Source organism: Solea senegalensis, linkage group LG8 (genome assembly GCF_019176455.1).
Source record: "Solea senegalensis isolate Sse05_10M linkage group LG8, IFAPA_SoseM_1, whole genome shotgun sequence".
Classification (NCBI taxonomy): domain Eukaryota; kingdom Metazoa; phylum Chordata; class Actinopteri; order Pleuronectiformes; family Soleidae; genus Solea; species Solea senegalensis.
Window position 1 is genome coordinate 18,239,972 of NC_058028.1, and position 22,096 is coordinate 18,262,067.

At 40.2% G+C, this 22,096-nt stretch overlaps 1 protein-coding gene across 4 annotated transcripts in view; it reads right to left on the reverse strand.

The window, feature by feature from the left end:
• The window catches only part of kcnab1a (potassium voltage-gated channel subfamily A regulatory beta subunit 1a), an 86,529-nt gene that overhangs the window by 44,045 nt on the left and 20,388 nt on the right, over nt 1-22,096 (reverse strand). The window contains exon 1 of one of the 4 annotated variants that reach the window (XM_044032229.1): nt 9,423-10,213. The exons of the other annotated variants lie outside the window; for them this stretch is intronic. Coding sequence (XP_043888164.1) covers nt 9,423-9,631 — 209 coding nt within the window. The 5' untranslated portion in view covers nt 9,632-10,213. Of the gene's footprint in view, nt 1-9,422; nt 10,214-22,096 lie in introns of those variants that run through there. 4 annotated transcript variants of the gene reach the window in all.

Sequence of the window (22,096 nt, forward strand, 5' to 3'; positions counted from 1 at the left end):
TATCTCTGTATCATACAGCGCTTTAAAAACACCTTGAAATGTCAAATTTTGCCTTGTATAAACCTATAAAAGCCTCTCTTTCACACACATTAGACAAACCCACACATCAGAGCCTCTTGATTGCAGCTTCTGCAGTCATTCACATCTCCATGGAGACAGAAGTCAATTATATGGCCTTAGTATGGTTACATTCAGCTCCACACAAGCACTACACATGAAGATACTGTATGAAGAAGTGAGAGGAGAGAACGCCCATCGCTGCAGGTATTAAGCAAACTACAACCATTTCATTTGTTTCGTTTTATCATAAAACAGGATCACAATAAATAATTTCTTCACCAGTTACCCATGATGTAGGGCTGCACGATGAATTGTTAAAAAAATAAAAATAAAAATCGCCATCTTGACAACTACATGTAATCTCATTTCTAAATGACGATTCATCTGCACTTTACTTCATGAGCTGCATCGCTGCCTTCTCTCTCAACAAGTGTCCTTATGTCCCGTGATTCAGTGGAGGCGGAAGCCCGTCTGCACATGAGAGTTTACAAGCAGCGGCGCTGAGTGAGCGCGGCACAGAACATAGGAGAAAGTCTGTGCTAAGGAGAAATAAATACAAAATGGATGGTGACGGAAACCCAGGTGGTAGTGACGAGAATCACACAACCACTACTCGCGATCGCAGGCTTTCAGCAGTGCTGTCGCCAAATACACCAGACTCCTCTGTTAAATGATGAGTTTTTAGACATTTCCTTTGCTAAATGTTAGAGATTAACCCACGTTTTCAGAATTGTTAAGTCTTTTAAGCTGGTCGACAGTTCAGCGTTGTTTGGTTTGATTCTTGTTTGACGATGTCACGCAAGTGGAGCTAGTGGAAACACACCATTGAATGTTTCTGATCTTTTGTTCATGAGTGCAATAAACATTTCGATTTGTGAAAATAATCGTGATTCACATTGATCATACAAAGACTTGAGGGTACTTTACGTCACATAGGACTGAATCCTCCTGAGTATGAGTGAAACCGACATGGCTGCAGAGGGTTTTCAGTTGTTAAAGGGAGTTTGAGCTGTGCTGACTCTGACCTTCATATGTGTACTTATCCACTGCAAATAATTTGCATCTCTCTTTGCAAGTCATAAGAGAGGAGGCAGAGTTAATTTTGGAATGAAGGCAGGCTAATAATGCCATTGTGTATAATCTACATCATCTATATTCATGAAAATATCCGCTGAATCGGCACTTCTGTAGAGAGCGGAGCAGAGCTAACCTCTAGGCCAGCTGATTATCGATTACTGTCCCCTTGATTTATTAAGATGGAAACATTCATTATCTTTCACTTTGACTGAACGAGCCAGTCTAGTCTGCAGACCTTAATATAGAAATAGTGATAATGAAGAACATACACTAATTGTACAATAGCAGCATTTTACACAGTAATGTGTGAGGTATATAATTGTAGCTTACAGCAGTTCCACAGTGCCCCAGTCTGCACTGCTGCTCCTCTGGTGCTGTGGAATCATCTATATCTCCAGCGTTTCTTTGTGGACTGTTTTCCTGGTTACAATTCCGTTTGCCCCTGACCTCCACTCTTTGTTCCTGCCCCAGCAAACTCAACAGCCTTTTGTCTTTGACCTCGAGCCCTGTCTTTTCCACCAACAGAGCTTCTGCCATCTACTCTGTGCTGTAAGTACAGTATATCATTTACCTCCGTGAAGCCAGACTATCTGTAGTCTGTGCATCCCGTTCTCTTCTCATCCATCTCTGCACTGCCCAAAGACTGAACTGTGTGAGCACGCTGTCACACTCTGCTGCTCCGTTCAATCTGCTGAAGACTGTTTTCGTTAAAGGTCATTCAAACTGCAATTCAGTGTGACGTTCGAGGTCCCAGGGTAGTTTGGGTCCTATTACACCACGACACACAAAATGGTAAGATTACATGAATATGTGGTTTCAGTTTATTCACCATTTCTTTCCATTTTTTTTTGTTTTCAGCTCCATTCAAACACATCTCCCTCCACAAGTGGCACAAAACAAATTTGACAAGCCATCCTAGCACCTCCTAAATAAAAAGCAAGAGTTGTTGTGATAAAGAAAGCACTTTCTCAACTTCAGAGACTTCAGAGAAAACTCTTACAGTGCTACTGGGATCAAATCACAGGGACCACATCAACAGCGTGAAGCATTTTCATGTCTTGCGGTCACAACAGCAGCAAATAAATGGACAAACAAGTTCATAGCCAGCTGCCACAAATGGAGTCCAACATTTAATTCAGCTATAGGGCACTGCAACATTTCACAGTAAAACCGACAGATGATCAGCAACAATGGCTGCTTGTTATTTGCACAAGAGTTCAATGCAATAGACCCCGTAGGGATTTAACAGTGTAATCTTTCTTAGATTTGACACACTCCCCATCCGTCTCCCCTCTTGTTATTTCTTACACTCCTTTAATCACTACTCAAGCAGGAGTCCACTGTTCCATTTCCCAGTATAAAATTGATATTGTGATTGTTTGATCAACAAACTGTGTTCATAATGATAAAAGACTTCAAAGCTAACAAAGCTATTTTACACCTGCACATAGTGAGTTTCCCATCCAACCTAAACTTGTGTTTTCTATTCTGACCAAAAGTATTTCATTACATAAGCAAGTAACTCACTGTGAGTTACAGTGTATGTAAATAGTATAGGTAGGTTATGAGGTCAACTATGGTTCAAGACTTTTGTTGTCATAATATGCTGATGATGTGAGAATCAATTGATTAGGTCCTCATAACATCAAGCAGATTGTTGAGAATCAAGACAAAGGATTTTCAAAGTGAGGGTAGACTTGAGCTTAGATTAGGCTGCAGTTAGGTTTATGTTCAAATGAGAGTTAGGGTTTAGACTTGTGGTCAGGAATTTACTTGAAGTGGTTATGGTTGGGGTAATAGGATAGGCAGTGTTGCCCAATCCTGGTCCACAGGGACCCCTGGCCTGCAGGTTTTAGATGTTTCCCTGCTCAACACACCTGATTCAAATGGTCAGCTCATCAACAAGCTCTGAGGGTTGCGGGGGGAGCCGTACCAATCTCAGCTGACATAGGCCGATAGGACAGTTGAGGGCTGCAACGTACTCATGATTATTTCTGCTTGTTCAGAATAAACACTAGTAACTTTATTAATACGAATAAAAAAAATGAAGAAAACAGCTACTGCTATAATTCACTGCACTTGACACATCATTAGCAAACATGACTTATTACATGGTATGGTTGAGCAATTGATTGTAATTGGTCAATAGCGAAATTCAGTGATCTGTTATTTATGGATAACACAGTGGTTAGGTGTAATGGACTGTCTGGTCATTTCAACGATGTCAGAGTTCTAATTCTTCTAATATTCAATTAAAATATATGTGTTATAATATAAAATATGTGGAGAGAAGGAGACATGGGTTCATTTTTAATTATTTTGCTCAAAGACTAGTTAAGTAGCACAGATTAAACTAATAAATCGCCCTAAGTGGTGTAAAATTCAGGGTTACCCCAACACACATGAACCCAGCTTATGGTGTTTATTTGCAGACAAATCAGCTTCTCACAACAAATTTTGCTGCTCTGCTACCACTGTCCGTCTTATTTAAAACCACTAAGAATGTGTGTGTGCTTATACAAAGGCTTGTTTGCATAACTTAACTTCAGTCTTAATATATTGCAGTTATTGAACATGGTTTGTCAGATGTAACATCGCAAATTAAGTCGACAAATCATTGCAGGCCCAGTTTAAAAGTTTCTAAATTGAGTGATGGCACTACATAGTCAAGCACATAATTACCATAGCAACAAGCATAGATAATGTGTTGGTTTAGGATATTTATTGTGTAGTGGTTTGGAGTCTGGCCAGCAGTCACTATAAGAATTCCTTCCTTTATTAATCTTTTTTTTTTCACATTTTATCCCTTTTTAGTTGAGAAAAAGCTGCTATGAATATCTGACTATAAAACAAATGATCATGTTTGTTCACATGTTGTGTTCCTTCGTAAGGCCATATAATCTCACATGCAGCCCCAGACAAGATAGACATGCGTAGTAATGTTAATGTTTCTCTTTTTTCATGAGCAGTTTATTTTTTATTTGACTGTCCATATGCAGGACGCATGCAAGTATGATCACATTATTCCTCTGATAAGTGAGGTCAAACACCAAAACACACTGCAATGCCTCACCAAAGAGGGAGGAAAACAACTTTGTAAGACAACTTCATTAAAATCAGATTTATAAGGAACTGTGTCATCCTAGAAATGTCCATTTTGGCTTTTATATGCTGTAGTGAAGCTGACTCCACAAATACATCTTCACTGGTTTCATGATTCAGTTATCAAGTCGAAGATATGACCTGATTCTAGGAGGCATTACATCCTCAAAGAGCTACTTTTTAAATAATTAGTACAAGTAGTGATATAAATGTAAATATTTTTTTACATTAAAGTTGTTGTTCCATCTGTCAAACAAAACGAATGCTTCTATAGTCAAGCTGCAAAAAAGTAACAATACTTGGCTACTACTTACTATGCCATCACTGCAAAATCACCCATGCCTGCATTATGACGCATCTCGGAAACTATTATCTTTAACACCTCAACAAAACATGCTTATTTATTTGTTTCTTTTCACAGAGGAAAGAAGAAAGAAGCTAGTGACGTATGTCAGAGAGAAAATAATGAAGCCTATAATGTGTGCACCCAGAGTACGTACAGAATTTTAATGTTTCACACATTTCTGTGGGGAATTGTAGTGACTTATTAATAGGTGTGATATGAAGTTAAGTATAGTCTCATGAGATCCCCTGATAGTTCTGTTATACCTACCTGCTGTTTCATCTGTTATACCTACCTCCTTCTCCTCTCCTCTTTTTACATCTGTACTTTCATCCTTCTCTCTTTCACCATCCCTCAATAAAGTAAGTATGCATTAACAACCCTAAATAGGAGACAACACAAAGATCTCACCATTTCAAGTGCTACCAAACCACAAACACTGATTCAAAGCTGCATCAGTGCTACACACGCAGATGCAGGAAGCACTCTCTTGGCCCAGTCTATACAAACACATACAGTATGGACACATTATAGCATGAAGACTCCAATCTGACTGACTGATTGATGCAAATGTTATTTACCAAGTCTGGAATTTAAGAAGATCATTATCAATTGAATAATCTCTCACCACACTGCATCAGTCGAGAGTCTTGATGTATTTTTGTAACGTTAATGTAATTTTAAAAGTTTCAGACCAACAAGCTCTGTTGTTTCTGCTGGAGTGAGAATGACTTGAAAACTGTGGCTCTGTAAATCCACCATAAACCAATATTTTATCACTGCATTCACATGTGTGCAGTGATGCATCCACCACTCCCACCCATCTCCTCATGCACAAACCCAGCTCTCTACCCCACTGCCAACACTGGCTCTCAACACTGCTGCCATTGGAATGTATTAACATTTCAATGATTTCTACTTGTCCTTGTGTGTGTGTGCGTGTGTGTGTGTGTGAGAGAGAGAGAGCCGATGGTCGCTGCCTGAAACAAGCACAAGAAATGAAATAATTTTACACACCAAAAGAAAAACACATCTTCCATTATCATGCTCTCACCTACAGTGCCAGAGCAGATGGTGTGTTCAACCTTGGGTTCACTTCAGGGTTGAGCAATATGGAAAGCTTTTCCAATAAGCCACCTGCAGCATAACAACAATATTTTGGTTTTAAAGTGGATGCAGGCAGCGGACCTGAAGGAAGCCATTTGCCGTATTTGCATAATGTTGATAAAAGCACAAGCATCAAATCCATCGTCCTGCTGAGCATGCCACCTTCACCACTGGGAGTTGACTTACTATGCGACACGTTCAATTTTTTAAGTGGTTAGTTCAGCACCACAGCAACATTAAACAGCTCCTCTACTCTGGCTCAGGTACATTGTTTTCACCATTTCGGTCAAGCACTGTCCATGGTTCTGACCGCTTCACCTTTAACCTCTTCTCCCTACAAAGAAAATCCACATTGGTTGTTGGTTTGTTATTAGTAGTTAAGTACAAATGTCCATCATAATGACATGCTCTGGGGCACGTAATTATACGTCACACTGCTGGTCTGAGCTCCATGTTAGTGGTTTAAAAATCATACATGAATCATACATGAATGGGGTTCGCTAAAATATCCCAAACAACTTATTTTAATCAAAAACAATGCAGTTTCCAAGCATAATTTACCTAAACTAGATAAATAGGCTAAAAGAGGCACGTCAATCTACTGCGATGCGCTGTGGACTTTGAGAGCGCGCTCATCATGAACTCATTTGGAAGAAGAAGCTGCTACTGGAAACATAAAATATTATGAAATCTATTGATTGAAAATGAGTGAACCACTGCCATGCCGTGTAAGTGTTGGACCATGTAATGAGGAGTGAAGTCTCTGGCCAGTGATCAATACTCAATATATTCACCCAGTCGCTCAAATCTAGCTCACTTCCCAAGACACAGTTTTAAAATAACTGTTTCTACAGGTTAAAGAGTCAAGTATTTAATATAATTTACCATTATAATTGAACAATATTATGACCCTGGCTATCACATAGCAGCAAATATTCCCATAAATGTTTATTTAGCTGCGGCATGACATGAAAATACTCATCAGGCGGATGGCAAATTACTTCTCAAACCACAAGCTCAACTGAAATTCTCATGCTTGTATCAAGACCAGGGGAAATATTTGTCAGAATTTGCATATTGTTTATCAACTTACTTCCATAAATACTAATGTGGTTGCAGTGACTGTGTTCCACCATTCATGTGTTTCCAAGTCAGTTCACTCAATAATCTCATCCACCCACGCCTGTCAAGAGATTCTGTTACTGCCTGTCACCTGTCACAGTCATGACACACTGATCAGCACAAACCTTCATGAAGCCAGTGTCCTACGATCAATACTGACACATCAGCATGGATTAACAACTCTGGCAGAAGGTCATCAATGTATAGAGACACAAACAAGAAGATGCCTTTTTTTCTATGCCTCTAGTTCTACTGAAATTAAATTAAAATGAGAACCTCGACAATGTGCTTTTAACATAATAAGCTCAAGCTTGCCTTTGAAACTTCCATTTCAAAAGGCACCAATCACAATGCAAGTGTCTTATGAACCTCAAACTGAAGCAGTTGTCATTTTCTCTTCCAGCATCCATTATTTTGACAAATGCACCTGCGCCCATCTGTTTTTCCAAAGCAACATTATGTGGCACCAAGCCACAAACAGTCCGCTGCTCACCTGTCTACCAGCTCTCATTACTGCTCATTAAACATCATGTCCCACTGACATTACATATTGTCTAGACAATGTAATTTAAGGAGTCCTTAACAGTAATGATCATTTTTATAGGCACTTTTTTTATAGGATAAGGGTTAGAAACATTTGAAGCACAGCAGTTATTTAATTGTAGGACACTTGTCAGCTGAATAACTGTCAACTGATCATCTGTTGACCTGATACTGAATACTGTTGATCACTAGTAGAGACTCAACAGTTATCAAAATAAACCGTCACTGAAGTTTAATTTGCTACGAGCCACTGTGCAGCACATGAAAGTTCAATAACAGCTTTAAAATGTTACCATCAGCAAAACTGCTACCACATTTAGGGCTGATAATGTCTGCTCTGACACCGAGGAGCGTTTTAATCAAGTGGTTTCATTTAACACATTATCAACAATAAGTGCTTCCCTCAGCCTGTACTCTGTCACTGTCTCTGCTCTGCAAACCCCATCTTCATGCACTCGCTGAGCACACAACACAGTCTCCATTGACAGTGATCTGCAGAGCTTGGAAAGAAAAGTAACGCCACTGTATTTTACAGAAGATTCACAGCTTGAGGGGATGAGAGTCCAAGACACAAGTCAGCTGAGCAGCAGCACTGCTGAGGTCAAATCCGACTCAGACAATCTGCCCACACTGCGGAGATGTCTCACCAAGCCTCAGAAAGTGGCAGAGAGAAAAGAAAACTGGGGGGGAAGTGTTTAGGTGTGTGGGAGAGAAGCCGAAGAAAAAGAAGTACACTTCCATTCATGGCATTTGAAAACATCAGAACCTGAGAGCCTGAGTATGTGTGAGGAGAAGAAAAAATAGGCAGAGAGGTGTGACATTTGTACTGCACAGTGTAGAAATGCTGGAGAATGAAAAAGTGTACATGAACTGTCGGGAGACGGAGAAAAAGGAGCGAGGAGAGACTGACAGAGAGGAGAGACGAAGGATGTGTAGAAACTGTCTGTAAACTCTCAGCAGGTAGCAGACACCAAATAGCGCTTATTCATAAATCAGACAGGTTTTCTTGTTGTGATATCCAGTTTGAATGAGCTGCTTCTGTATTTCAAGAATGACAGCAATAAAAGGTATTAGAGGGGAGTCCTAGAGGTCAAAAACCTTACTTTAAAAAGTTGTCCAATGAACCCAGTGATTACCACAGTGTGTTAGTTAGTTGTGGAAAAATAACGAAATGTGTCAACAAGAAGCTCCTACGAAACTTACCCGTCAACAAATTAGCATTGTAGAGGATGATGGACTGTGAGAAATGATTGAACTAGCATTGGTCGACACATCATGAACTCTATTCTCTCAGGAATCAACACAGGAAATGAAGTAAGCCTGAACAATTAAGCATTTTGAAGTCAAAATCACAATTGGAAAATTGCAAAAGCTGTCATTTTATCTACTTTAACTTCATTCTATTTTTTATCATAATGTACTGCATGTTGACATCCTTGAATTGCAGTACATTGGCATCTCATGTAATAATCCATCCTGTTTTATAACCTATGAAATATTGACCTGAGGATTGACACGAAACAAATCACCTCCCGAATCAAACCGCAAACGATCACAATTAGGTATTGACTTTGAATTGCTCAGTCCTCGTATGAAGGTTGAAGACACTTGGACAAACACAGGTCTTGCCTCTTACAGTAGACCATCGTAGTGCACTTATCTGAAAGCGATGGACACTGCACTTATTTGCGTTAACTCAGAAGAGAAGCACCTTTATAATACATGAGTACATACGAGAAATGATTGTCTCCTATATACTTTTATTGGCCTTGATGGCTCTTCAGTTTGGTTTGACTTTTGTTTTTCTGTTAATGCAAATACAATATGCTTTGTGTTCATTAATTGTACATTAATTGTGTGATTTTAAGATGCAGATTCAGCATTAAGATGCAATTTATTGCTGAAAGTTTGAGGTTTAATTGTGCTTTTCAGAATGATGTCATTATTAAATAACAAATCACCACAGAGGGAAGTGCACTTATTTCAAAGATTTTCTATCTTGCTAACTAACTTTTAACCCTAACAAGGTGTAAAAGACAAACACAGACAATAATCCCAGTAGATTCACCTGTACTTCATGCCCGTGTGTTTCCCCGTTGACTCCTTGAGTGAGATGTGGCGTGGGGTGAAGGAGCCGAAGCTGCGAGCAATGATGGCCACAGTGCGGAACTTGGCCTTGGCTTGGTTCACCACGTTGGGGCTGGTGGCGCTTTGCTTGCTGTGGTCTCCATTGCCTCTCTTGAGGTTGTGGTCCGTGCAGGCGATGGACACCTGCATGGCTGAGCTTCAGAAGAGGGAGCAGAGCCTGGCAAGCAGAAGTACTGATGGGACAGAGGGAGCAGAACCAGCCTGTAAAAGGAGCGCTGAAGTCAGAAAGAGCGCGTTTTCAAAATCTCTCTCTCAGCATCTCATTCTTTTAGTCAAAGTCTGCACACAGGCTCTTCTGTTCCTTTTGAAGTTCTTTCTTTAAAAAGGATTAGGTTTCTCTCTTCAGTGCATCACTTGGTTCTGTGAAGAAAAATCAAGCTGCGAAAGAGCTCTTTCTCTGTGTTCTTGCTCTCACATCAAGTCTTCAACTCAAGTCTTTTCTTGGGGAAGAGAAACAGCGGATTAGGTCACTCATCAAAGGCCAAAAAGAACAAAAAACCCTCAGTTCTTTGAGCGATCTCAAAAGAATGTATGCCCCTCTGGTGTTCTCTTCTCCTGCGTCCTGTCTCTGAAGCCAAGCTTGGGGAATTCTCCTAACAGGATTTCAGCTGCAGATTCACAATCAGAGGAGGTGGAGAGAGTGTGGAGGAACGGAGGAGCGAAACAGACGGAGAGAGATGGAGATGCAACCCAGGCACTGTGCTTCCCTGGTCTGACTGTAAGAAGAGAGAGCGAGCAGTAGTATGCGTGTGAGAGAGAGAGAGAGTGTGAGAGAGTGAGAGAGAGAGAGGGAGAGGGAGGAGGAGGAGACCGGGTCAGGGAACTGATATGAGACAGAAGGACAGGGAGGCAGGAGGAAACTAGGAAGAGAAAGTGAGGAGTCTCTCTCCGGTCCAGGTAGGATGCACCTTCACACGCCTGCTGTCAGCGCTTTTTTCAGTCTCATCACTACTTCTGTTGGCTTTGCTCTTCCTCGACTCCCACTTCCTCTGGGTCCATACTGATGTTGATGCAAGTCAATAATATGCTTGTGCCCCAATTTCTCATCTTTTTCCTCTTCTCCCTCACGCTGTGATATTTGTTCTCCATCCAGCATCTGGATGCATTGCTCTTTTTTACTTGTTGTTTCTGTTTTTTTCTCAGCAGGGCAGCCTCTTTGCCGACAGCTCTGCTTCAGGGAACTGAGAAGCATGTGGTGCAACACATACTCAAGCTTTCTCTCTCTCTCTTTCCCACTCCCACTGTTTCAGTCTCCATCTCACCCTCTCTCTCTCTCCCTCTCATTAGCTCCCACTCGACCTGTCTCACTCATCCTCTCACACCATTTTCTCACCTGTCTTTATCTTTGAAGCTTCCCTCCTTTCTTCCTCCACCAATAATTCCATGCAGCAAAGCTTTTTTTTTTAAATATTCTCTCCAGGATTTTCTATTTTCTAACATACACAGAAAGTCATTACAGGAGACATATTTGTGAGCTCTGTCCCCCTCTATTGTAGAAGGATAAATCCTGCTGCTGAAAGTGGGCCACTCTTTTGCACTTAATTTTGTAATTGGTACACTGATTTCACTTTCTGGACACAGTATGTTGTGCATTTAGTGTACATACAGTACAAAATGATGTTTGCAAGTTATAATCCCATATTTGCTAATATAGTCGTGTAAAAGTAATAATTTTCACTTAACCCAACCCCCATTGACAGCACCTAATCAAATGGATGGATGAACAAGATGGGGGAGGTGAGTGGAGATTGGAATCAGAAGGAAAAGGAGAACCAGCAGACTGAGGTGTAACAGCTAGAACGATAGGAAATTCTTGCATTTGTGAATTTGTTTGATTACAGCACATACAAGTGTGTTTGACTGTGGGCACGTGTATGTGTGCGTTTATAGAGTAAGTGTTTTCGTTTGCTCTCTAAACAGAGTATTGTGCTGCAGGCTCCATCAGCAGTATTATCCCTGCATGTGCGTGCATGTGTCACTGTAAACAATGCACGACAATGGACCGCGTCATTATCTGGACTTGAATAAATGCAGCCGTTTCCATATTGGTTTGTTTGTGTCTCTCCGTCTGTCATCGGTCATGGGAGACGCCACGATGCTCAGCCGCGTGATAAAAATCAACATCTGAACTGGAGGACAGAGGTGCAGCGCAAACAGGAAGTCAGTTTGCTGCTATGGTTGGAAAAAGTCAAGACCAGATGCATTTCAACAGTTATACATCACAGCACATTTGTTTTGGCGTAGAAACAATTGTTAATAAATATAAGTGCTCTGTCTCAGCTTAGTTTTCAGCGCTACATAACTCCACTATCATCGATGCTAGGAGAACAACCTATGAACATGAACATGATAAATCTGTCCTGCTACAAACTCAGGGAGCGAGGACCTCATCAACTTTGGACCATCTCCCAAGAGTCTCTATGGGATAAGGTGACGCACAGAAACCAGGGTTGGAGGCGACTGTTAAAGTAATTGGTTAGATCCCACGATGACTGAACTGGATCTGATCTTGTGCAGTAGTAGTTGTAGGCATCTTAGTGTCCCCATAGGGAAACCATTTTTCTTGGTTGGTGTAACAAGACAAGCAGGATAAACAAAACAACACATATGCACACCAGTTATATCACAGTGCTAACTCCTGCCATGAGCTCATCTGCAACCTCAAACTTTAACTCACTTCATCAATTATTGAAATACATTTACAAACATTAAAAATTCATCCACCTTTAATTAAAAAAAAACAACACAGTATGTATTATATCTATGTTGTATTATTTGTGCTATACCTGTATAGAGCTGGGGGTGAGATGGTGTTTATTTTTTTAATCCTATTTCACTCCTTTGAAACTGAGCTCTTCATATTACCTTCACCCCTGCTGTGCCATCACCACTGAGGAGATGAACACAATCTTGGATCAATCTCACAACGAATGGAAAAGCCATTCGTCAGCAGCACCTTCTAGATCGATACAAGTCCATTCCTCAGGGCATTCTCAACCAATTCCACATTTGGAATTAGAGTTGGTTAAACACTCTTTCCTCTGTTGAAAAGTAGACAAAGTGGAGCAGGAAAACAGTATTGCAGTTGTCAGGTGTGTTACTGTCCTGGAGAGTGTGCAGCTTTAAAAAAAAACTAAATAAAGTGGTTACTGTAAAGCATACAGTACCAGCAATTTAATTTTTTAAATTACCCTGGATCTGACCCTGGAGTACTTCAGCTAATTTTAGCTTATAAGCAATGAATCACTCATGTGACCTAAAATGCCCCCTTCGAACCCTAGCCAACCCAGCTCGCCATGGTGCAATTTGAAATGGTACTGAGCTATTTCACACTTCAGATAGCAGAGCGCCACAAGTGTAGTTCACCAATAGATTCAACAAAAGAAGAAAGCGACACAGTAAACAAAGACAACAGAGGACATTCAGCATTCCATGTTGTTTCTTCTTGACATGTGGCTGTTTATCACAAGAAAAGTAAATTGTAAATTTCACCACTGCGGGGACAAATAGAGGACCATTTTATCTTATCTTTAAAGGACAAGCTTTGTTTGAGAGAAGGCTGAAGTAAAAACATTGCTGTTTTTCCCCTACCATCTCAAGTAAGTGAGATTCTCTGGTCGACAAATCAACGGCCTGCAGTGAGTCTATAGCTCCACCCTGTAGGAGGACTACCAGTGAGCTTGGTACCCCAAAACAGGGAGTGAACTATTTTTGTACCCCTTGTCAACATTTGACAATGGAAATGCAAATAATTGCATTACAAATGAACTGAGCTGAATTGTACTGCTTGGTGACATGGCTTCAGTGGCCTTGTTTGTGCAGTTCTAACCCTGTAGTTTTCACAACAGTTTACTTCAAGTAAAGAACATTTTGAATATGTCTCTAATATTACATGCCTTTCCTTGAGTTAGAGTGGCTCGGGTCACATGTTTCTGTCTAACCAAGCCTGAGAGATTACTGACTGAGCCTGACCTGAACCCGACATGCATCATTCTGAGCCAGACACAGAATAAGCTGAAGCATACTCTCATTGTCACATACATTGCTTTTATTTATGTTGTACTGCATCAGTGTTGTACTGTGATTTACATAGTGAGTATATATGACGCATGCAAAAAACACACACACTAAATGGAGACAGTGCTTCGCTGGTTAGATAATCAACATGGAGTGAGATCATGTCTAGGTTTTCTAAAGGAGACAGGTGCTGGCAAATTAATATGAACTGAACTTGCTAACCGAGACACTTGTAGAAGAAAAGCATCATAAACATAATCACGAGCTTCCTGAAGTGCGTTCACAGACATTGAGTTCAACATCACCTGCTGTGGCTAAAAAAAAACTAAAAAAAACAGCCAGAGCTGTCACAGTAATATCTGCTGACTTTTCCACTTTGCATTTCAGTTCATCTTGATTCTATGCTTTCAACTGTGATGCATTAGCGTGCAGTTCAAGTAAAGTGCTCCAGTCGATCGTGTTGAGCGCTGCCCACTTTACCTCAGTCACATTAAAAAGACACACACACTCAAAGAGGCTCGGGGTTGCCAGACCACCAGCACAATAACAGTGTGCACATGATGAATTTAACATGTTTTCGAATGAAAATGACCAATGTCCCCACCTTTTATTTGCAAAAACAAGTTGTACTTCAAGGAACGCTGTTGATTTGTAAGTGGTTATAGGGAAATATGGATACCATTAACGACAATCAGTTTTTTTTTTATTAACTGTAACCACTGATCTTAACATAATCCAACCATTATGGTTAGGTTTTTCCACTACTCTCTTTAGCCTTGTATTTTAATATGATGAATTTACACTTGCACTTATAAATAAATACATGTGACAGATGCAGTGTTGTAGGAGTATACAATTCCAAGTATTTGAAAACGAAAGATTGATGCCAAAGTATGAGCATGCTGAAAGTACACTTTTGCCCTATTGTAAAGAAGGCCACAATTCATATCCACAATCGATACAAGGATTCATGTTTAATTAGAGGTTTTACAGCTACACTGCTGCTCAAAGAGGAGAGGCAAACTTGAGCTCTGCCGAGGAGAATATTAATTCTTACTCAAAGTCTTTCTTGCTTGCTTGTACTCTGCAGTATACTGCATGAACAGTATGGGCTGTGATGTTCTGCAACTACAGAGGAAATAAAATTCCACATTGTTAATATAAAATGATTTATTTGGAAGGGGGGTTTGGAAGCGATTAACAGCTTAAAACATGTCACAAACATGTTTTTGTTACATTCAATGGTCATTTAAGATATACACTGCAATATGAAGCGTCCAATGTGAATATTAATCTATGGTTTTTTTAAGGACAGACTGTTGCTGAATCTCCACCACTGCTGCAGTTTCCCTCTCAGCTGTGTGTATTGCAGCCATTTCCTATAATGACAATGTTGTGGGTTTTACTGTATAATTTCTTCCTAGTTTCCTAAGTGTTATCTATGTTTTGTTTTTGTTTTCCCTGCAGCTGCCCCTAAGCGGCAAGTGATGACACACTCGTATATTCTGAGCATAAGGTGGTGACTGTGTCCTACTTCTGCACCTGTGTGTGTGTGTGTGTGCTTCATCAGCAAAAGTCTACACACTACACATTGAAATCCCCAGATCACAATATGTGCACATACTTGTATACGTATGCTTGTTGGCCCATTAGAAAAATAAGATAGTGATGTTATGTTGTTTCCAGAATTTAGGTTTCTTTCTTACCTTAAACCCAACTGGCCTTTCTTTCCTCCCACAGTCCAAAAACATGCAGATTTGGGGATTAGGTAAATTGGACACTCTTAATTGACCATAGGTGTGAGTGGATGGACTGGTGACCTGTCCCGCCTCTTGCCCTATGTCAGCTGGGATTGGCACCAGTGCCCCCACAACCCTAATGTAGAGGATAAAGCAGCAGGAGATGAGCGAGTGAGAGTAAGTAAACCCGACTGGACAATCGGGTGGCACCAAAGCAGCTAAAGTGTGGCTTCAATGTCTCTTGTGATACTTCAGGTTCTACGGCTTAGATGGCAAAGTAATGAACAAATCTAGCTCTCGGAGGTATTCCAGAAAAGCAGCACGATGAGTGATCAACCTCATGAGACTATTAAGTGTAATAACAAATAATGTCATCCTGTTTGTGTGTGCGAATGAAGGAAATCCGAATATCTTCCAAGGAATAGCATGTCACGTGAAACTAGTTTGAGCTGGCTGAGATGGCACTAAGATAATCATACTTTCCTATTACATGGTTTTTAACCATTCTATTACCTTATTAGTTACAGTACTGAAGTGTGCTGTAAAAGTAAAGAACCCAGAAACAAGTTTTCTCTGTAGGCTAAAACGTCAGTGTAGTACATGCTGTATCCTCTCTGCCCTTGCCTGCAGCTCTGCTCAGAGTGTCATGGCGTAAGCTGACAGGGCAGTATTAGGGATGTCAGCCCTCCTTATGGACTTAAAGCTCCTCATCTGCTGTCAATGGAACTGAGCAGTCCCTGCTGCCATGGACTAAACCATTTTTGGCAGCTTTAGAGGGGTTTTTAGAACTGAGATATGAAACTATTGTGAAGCAAATGTGACCTCATATTTGAACCAGATATGCATGGTAAGCAAAAGAAGAGCAGAGCACACCCTGTGAGCAACTGCAGGAAGAAAACTTTAACAGCACACTTGTATTGGGGTCAAGGCCAAACCATTTAAGAAATTCCTATAATCTTCATATTGTGAGTGCCACCCGGTAAAGAGCCAGGTGCTTTAATAAACTCCTCGAATTGCTGGATAACTTAGATGCTATTTTAAATTATATCTGCAATAAGAATACTTTAAAAAGAGCATAACAAGAGCATGGAAGGTGATTTCAAGAGGCCGTGTGGATTTCTTAATGTATGGGAAACCTGACAGCATAAATACCATGATAAAGAAGATTAAATGAAAAGTAAAAAGTAATGTTGCATGTATTTAAAGCATATTTTCAAGTCTTTTGATCCAGGTGTAAATCTTTACAGCATATTGTAAAGTATTATATTTTTTTGCGATAAAAATGAGCGTGATGATTTATTGCCTCTGGTCAAACACCAGCTGAACAACCACTGAATAATAATTTGGTTTCCTTAATGTCACAATAAACATGTTAGTCTGCCCAAAATCGAGCTAGTTTTAGTCGGACTAACAAACCTGGATAATGGGTCCGATTATTCCAGCACGTATACAATAAGCCAGGAAAGAACAAACAACACGACGACGGCATCTTTGTTCGGACAACACAGCAACCACAAGAGCCATGCTCGATCTAATTTGTATCATAATTAACATGTACAGCAGACAAAAACCACAGCACAATCCATCTCACCATTCACTCTTTGTTTTTCTGTGACGTAAAGGTCAACGGAAATTGATTCTGCCTGTCTTGGTCGGACTGCAGCCGTAGCTCGATTAAACTGTGCAAACTGATTGAGCACCTCATTAGTAGGGAGGTTTATCCACACAGCTGCAACTCTGTTCCACATTCAGTATCAGACCCCTGCACTGTTCCTCACACTACCTCATTTGTGCTCACTTAGCTACCAGCCAACCTTTTTGGTATTTTTCAAAATCATGGGGGGTGGGAATATTAGTAGATGAGGCAATGAGTTTTGTTTTGTTTGAATGATATGCTATAACTACTATAACTATAACAATGATTAGAATAGTAGTAACTGGACTATTCAAAAGATGAAATTAGGGTTTAAAAACAAAGACAGTGTTTGAGGTTTCAATATTGAGGTACTAAGCAGAGCAAAAGAAATATTGTCATTTTTAAACGACCAACCACAAACACAAAAGCACATGTCCCCCACACACTCACACACACACACCGATGTGCTTCCAGCCATGATGGAAGCCAAAGAGCAAAGGGTAAATTGACAAACTTTGACAGGAAAGCATGCATGCTTCATTAGTCAAGCATATCCATTAAAATCCATAAAATCAGCATTTCAATTTCACCTTTGTTGCTGCAGTGATTTCACCCTCAGCACAAACTGTGACACCATTAATCTGTGCAACACCATAGTCACCAGTCTGGATCCAGTCAACAACAGGCATCTTAGAATAAAATACCTCTACTGTCATTTTGCAGTCACACTGTACAACAAAACTGGATGCAGTCCAAACAGTGTATATTTTATTATTGAAACGTGTGCACATGATCACAAATACTGATTAAATGTCATACTGTACTCCTGCTCATTTGAATCATTAAAGTCATTTACATATTATTGTGGGCTAGAACATGGGTCAAGGATACTACACACATAAGCTTATTAAAGTGGAAAGAATGAACTTTAAGGTCATGTCAATCATTGACCTACTTACATTAGGTACTGGGTTTCAAATGACTAAGTGGCTTTTCCACTACATGTCCCCAGCTTCCATCGCCTCACCTCGGCACGATACAGCTCGACTCTACGCGGTTTGGTTGGTTTTCTATTACAATATAGTACCTCCTCAACGTGGGCGGAGTCATCACTGCAGGCTGCATGAAACTGCCGTGGCATGGCGAGGCAGGCTGGGACCATGTAGTGGAAAAGCGGCATTAACCAACCAATGAATTTTATCATTGAACCTCAGCTATTTTAAATACAAATGTAATCATAGTGATAAATTAATTTAATAACCACATCCGTCACAATCTTTGAATGAGAATGAGACTTTCTCCAGCGAGTGATATCACAGTGGAAAGATGTCAGACATTCTGGCAGCTGCCACCTCCACTAATCGCACAATAAAAAACCCTGAAAATGAAATTACACCTCCTCATACATTACATGACTAACTACTGACTAAATTATTTTTGTTTGTTTTAAAAACAAGTCTAAAATTGTGCTAAATGAAAAGAAATACACTTTTACAAAAATACTGTAAACCCACATGATCATGTCAACACACAGCTTAATGATTTAGGCATCTCTTTCCTCTCTGTTATCACCCATTCACTCATGCAGGCAGGTCACCACTGGGTCATAATCCAGAGTGTATCCATTTAGTGACCGCCATTGTTCTCAGAGTAGCATTAGATTACGGCTCGTTATTTAGACTTGAGACAGCTGGTGAAGATAAGAATAGTCAAAGACTTACGAGCTTCTACTCATCAGTCACCCCCTCAGTCTTACAATACACGCAACTTGACACTTGTACTTAGTCCTGCATCTCTCATCATCATCATTAGCTTTAATGCTATAATTAATGACATTTATTTTAATTAAACACTTCAGCAAGCACGGTCCCAGATTACACTGCCGACTGTAGGTCCTGCCCTGCTACTGCTGCCAATGCCACAGAGACGGAGTCAAAAATAGCACACTGCTGCTGAATGAAAAGGATTGGAATGGAACATACACATGACACGGGTGTTTATTGGCAGAAATTGAATGAAGTACAGTATATGTACGTCTGTTGAATAACAATGTTGAGCTAATGCCCCTAGGCTGTATATTTTTAACTCACTGAACAGTACATACTTAATTTCTACGGAGCATTACCGACGGTCACAGACCTCATAGAAATACAGAAAATATAATTACTAGTTACTGCAGCATTTCTTCTCTAACAGACTAACCATCTCGTTTGTTTAAAACCCTCTCCATAGCAAAGTCATTGAAATTATAATAGATTTAAAAAGAGTAAGAAATCAATTTAACTTGAGTTTAGCTCAGGTAATAGAAAATAATGAATGTCACAGGAAGCTGCAGCTCCTCTAATTCAACACTTTGTATGACAATCTGTGGCATACAAGCTGTAAGTGTTATTCTTGCAGATTAAAAATCTACAGAAAATCACCAGGTTGGTCACCATGGTAATATCTGCGCATTAAGCCTTATGTGGCTGATGCTGATGCTGATGCAGATCATACAGACCCTTTTTTGTAACCATATGACATAACCATATGGACTTTTCTGCCTGCACAGACAACAAAGGACCTCCTGTGTGCTCCTACCACTGCAGACGACCATTTGACTAAATCTATATTGCAGATTATGCCTTGCATTATAAAGAGAGGCCTACACTATCATGTTTTGATTACTTCTGTGGCATAAATTGTAACAGACACATGCTAAGGTCTCAAGTCTGTTTTTACAGGTTACATGTTCATCTTAAATGGCTGTGCCTAAAACAGTTCATGTCTCCATTGCAACCCTAGAGTCATGTGAAGCATGTATATATCGGTATTACTAAATCATGTCAGTGATGTTCACAAATATTCGATAGTCCATTTAGAATAACTAAAAATTGGCCGTGTTTCACATTTACAGTCCATTTTATTTGGTGTCCAGTTATTATGTTCTCCTCTGGGACGCAAATGTGAGAACAAGTCAGTGACTATCACTAAACATTAGTGAAACATTTAAACACTTCCAGTAGATATTGTTCTCCTTTCACATTAAAAATAAAAACTCTAGACACTAGAAAAAAACAATAGACTATCGCGAGAACGGGTGAGCATCACGTACTGTAGTGTGCACTTGGAATTTGTTATTCAGGGGCATATAATGACTTGGAAAGATAATCTAAACAAAAGTAACCAGCACATCATGAGAAGTGCCAGTACGCAAAATAGTAAAATTAGGAAGTGCTGGTACATTGTTACCAGGTAGTACTGTATACGAGGCTTGGTTTTTAATAAACCTATAAAATGATGTCATTGTGGATGCAGTTTAGGAGTTGGGAAAAGGGAGTCTCCATTTTTCATGATGCACCCAGGTTTACCTGGATGTAACTGTTGCATTTACAGGTGGATTTTTGATAACAAAAGTACAACTTTTTCATAATTCTGTCACTTGCATGACATAATGAGGGTGTTCTTCAACTTGCACCATGTAATAAGCACATACACCCACACTACCTGCACTACAATCAGCTATTTGTTGCAGAGAGCGTTGTTCCTGACTGCAAGAGTATCTCCAGAAATGGACACTTGATAGTCAAGAGTGGTAACACCATGAGGAAGCCGTCATCTCCATGATAGCATCGCTATGGAAACAGTATGGAGGCGTTATGTGTGTGGAACAAAGCAGCAATAAAATAACACCAGGCAGGACTAAAGATGCCAGATGGCAACCAGAGAGCATCTGGAGAAATGAAGGATACATGTATACTGGTCACCTTCAAAAGGAAAGGGTGTCCAGTAATTAGCATAATGAAGAAGGAGGTTAAAGTGCATGTTTCATTGCAGTTTTTTCCAGGTATGTCAAAAATATGATGCACCGAAAAAATGATGGACGAAGCCAAATACCTGCTGCTATACCATAAAAGATCCACACATTTCAAATTTCATTGCTGCTGCTGATATGTCTTTCTCAGACATCATCTTTTCCAATTCTGTTCCATCCATCTCTCTATTTTTCATTCTGTCCTTCTCCAGTTTTCTTTGTTTCTAATTTTACACATATTTATAATTTTTGTACATTTTGTAAGTTGTTTTATTTACGTTATTTACGTTGTGTGCATGCATAATGACAATCAAGAATTGTTAATTTTTGATTCTGGTTGGCAAAACGCCCCCACAAATGCTGCATTGATACAGAAACCTTCAGCGTGCTTTGTCAGCTGTTTACCATTCACTAGTGCACTTCATGATGAGGACATGAAGAAAACAAGAACAGAAAGAAGAGCAGCCTCCTGCAAATGCAGCTGCAGGTACCACTGATAGAAAGAGGGAAAGAAAAGAGCAGCGCTGTAGATAAACCAGGGGCCAGTAGCACAAAAGTAGAATTAAGAAATCTCCAGGATATCTGATAAAGCAAACCCAGTGTTTCCCCAATTCTGGTCTTCAGGAACCCCTGCCCTGCATGGTTCCTGAAGGTGCAAAAGCTTATAATGGAAACTTAGGAAGAGGTGAACCACTTGATGTGTAAAAAGTCAAAACAGACACTTTCACAGCACTATGCTGCAGATTAGCTGTGTTTCAGTAATTATAGTGGTTATTTGGCACATGCTAGTAATGTTGCAGTGGTCACCAACGCGGTGCCCGCGAGCACCAGTTATAACATAGCAATGACAAAAGTGATGTAGCACAGCGGTGTGTGAATTGTGCCACAGTCGGTGGAAATTATGATGAATTATGAAGTCGGCCTGGCTTGTTAATGACTATGTTGATTATTGTGATCACTCGTTCGCAGATGTCCATCAGAACGAAGGCTTGCACCTCGCAGCAAAGCGCAGACCATTAACACCTCTGTGCCTGTCCGTAGGTCACACCGCGAACAGCTGAGGGGAAAAGTAACTCTGCCTGTTTAAGATGCTAAAAACGTTCTCAGGGTTTAATGGCCAACAGAGATTTGACCTGACTGAGACGGATGGACAGGTGTGTGCAGATACATTAATATGGTAGCCCTCCATATTAGTCTCAACCGTTCACGTAATTCCTTTAACACTCTCAACTGTGTCATCATCTCTATTTACTGTGTTTTTGATCGTGTGTGTTTTTATAAAGGATGCTTGTTGCACCCTAGAATCTTCATCCATGTTACTCCCAAGTTGAGCTCATGTTTTGTGGATCTTTGACTTTGCCATTCCAGAAAACTTTGTTGGTGTGACTTCTCATTGTAAACTTTATATA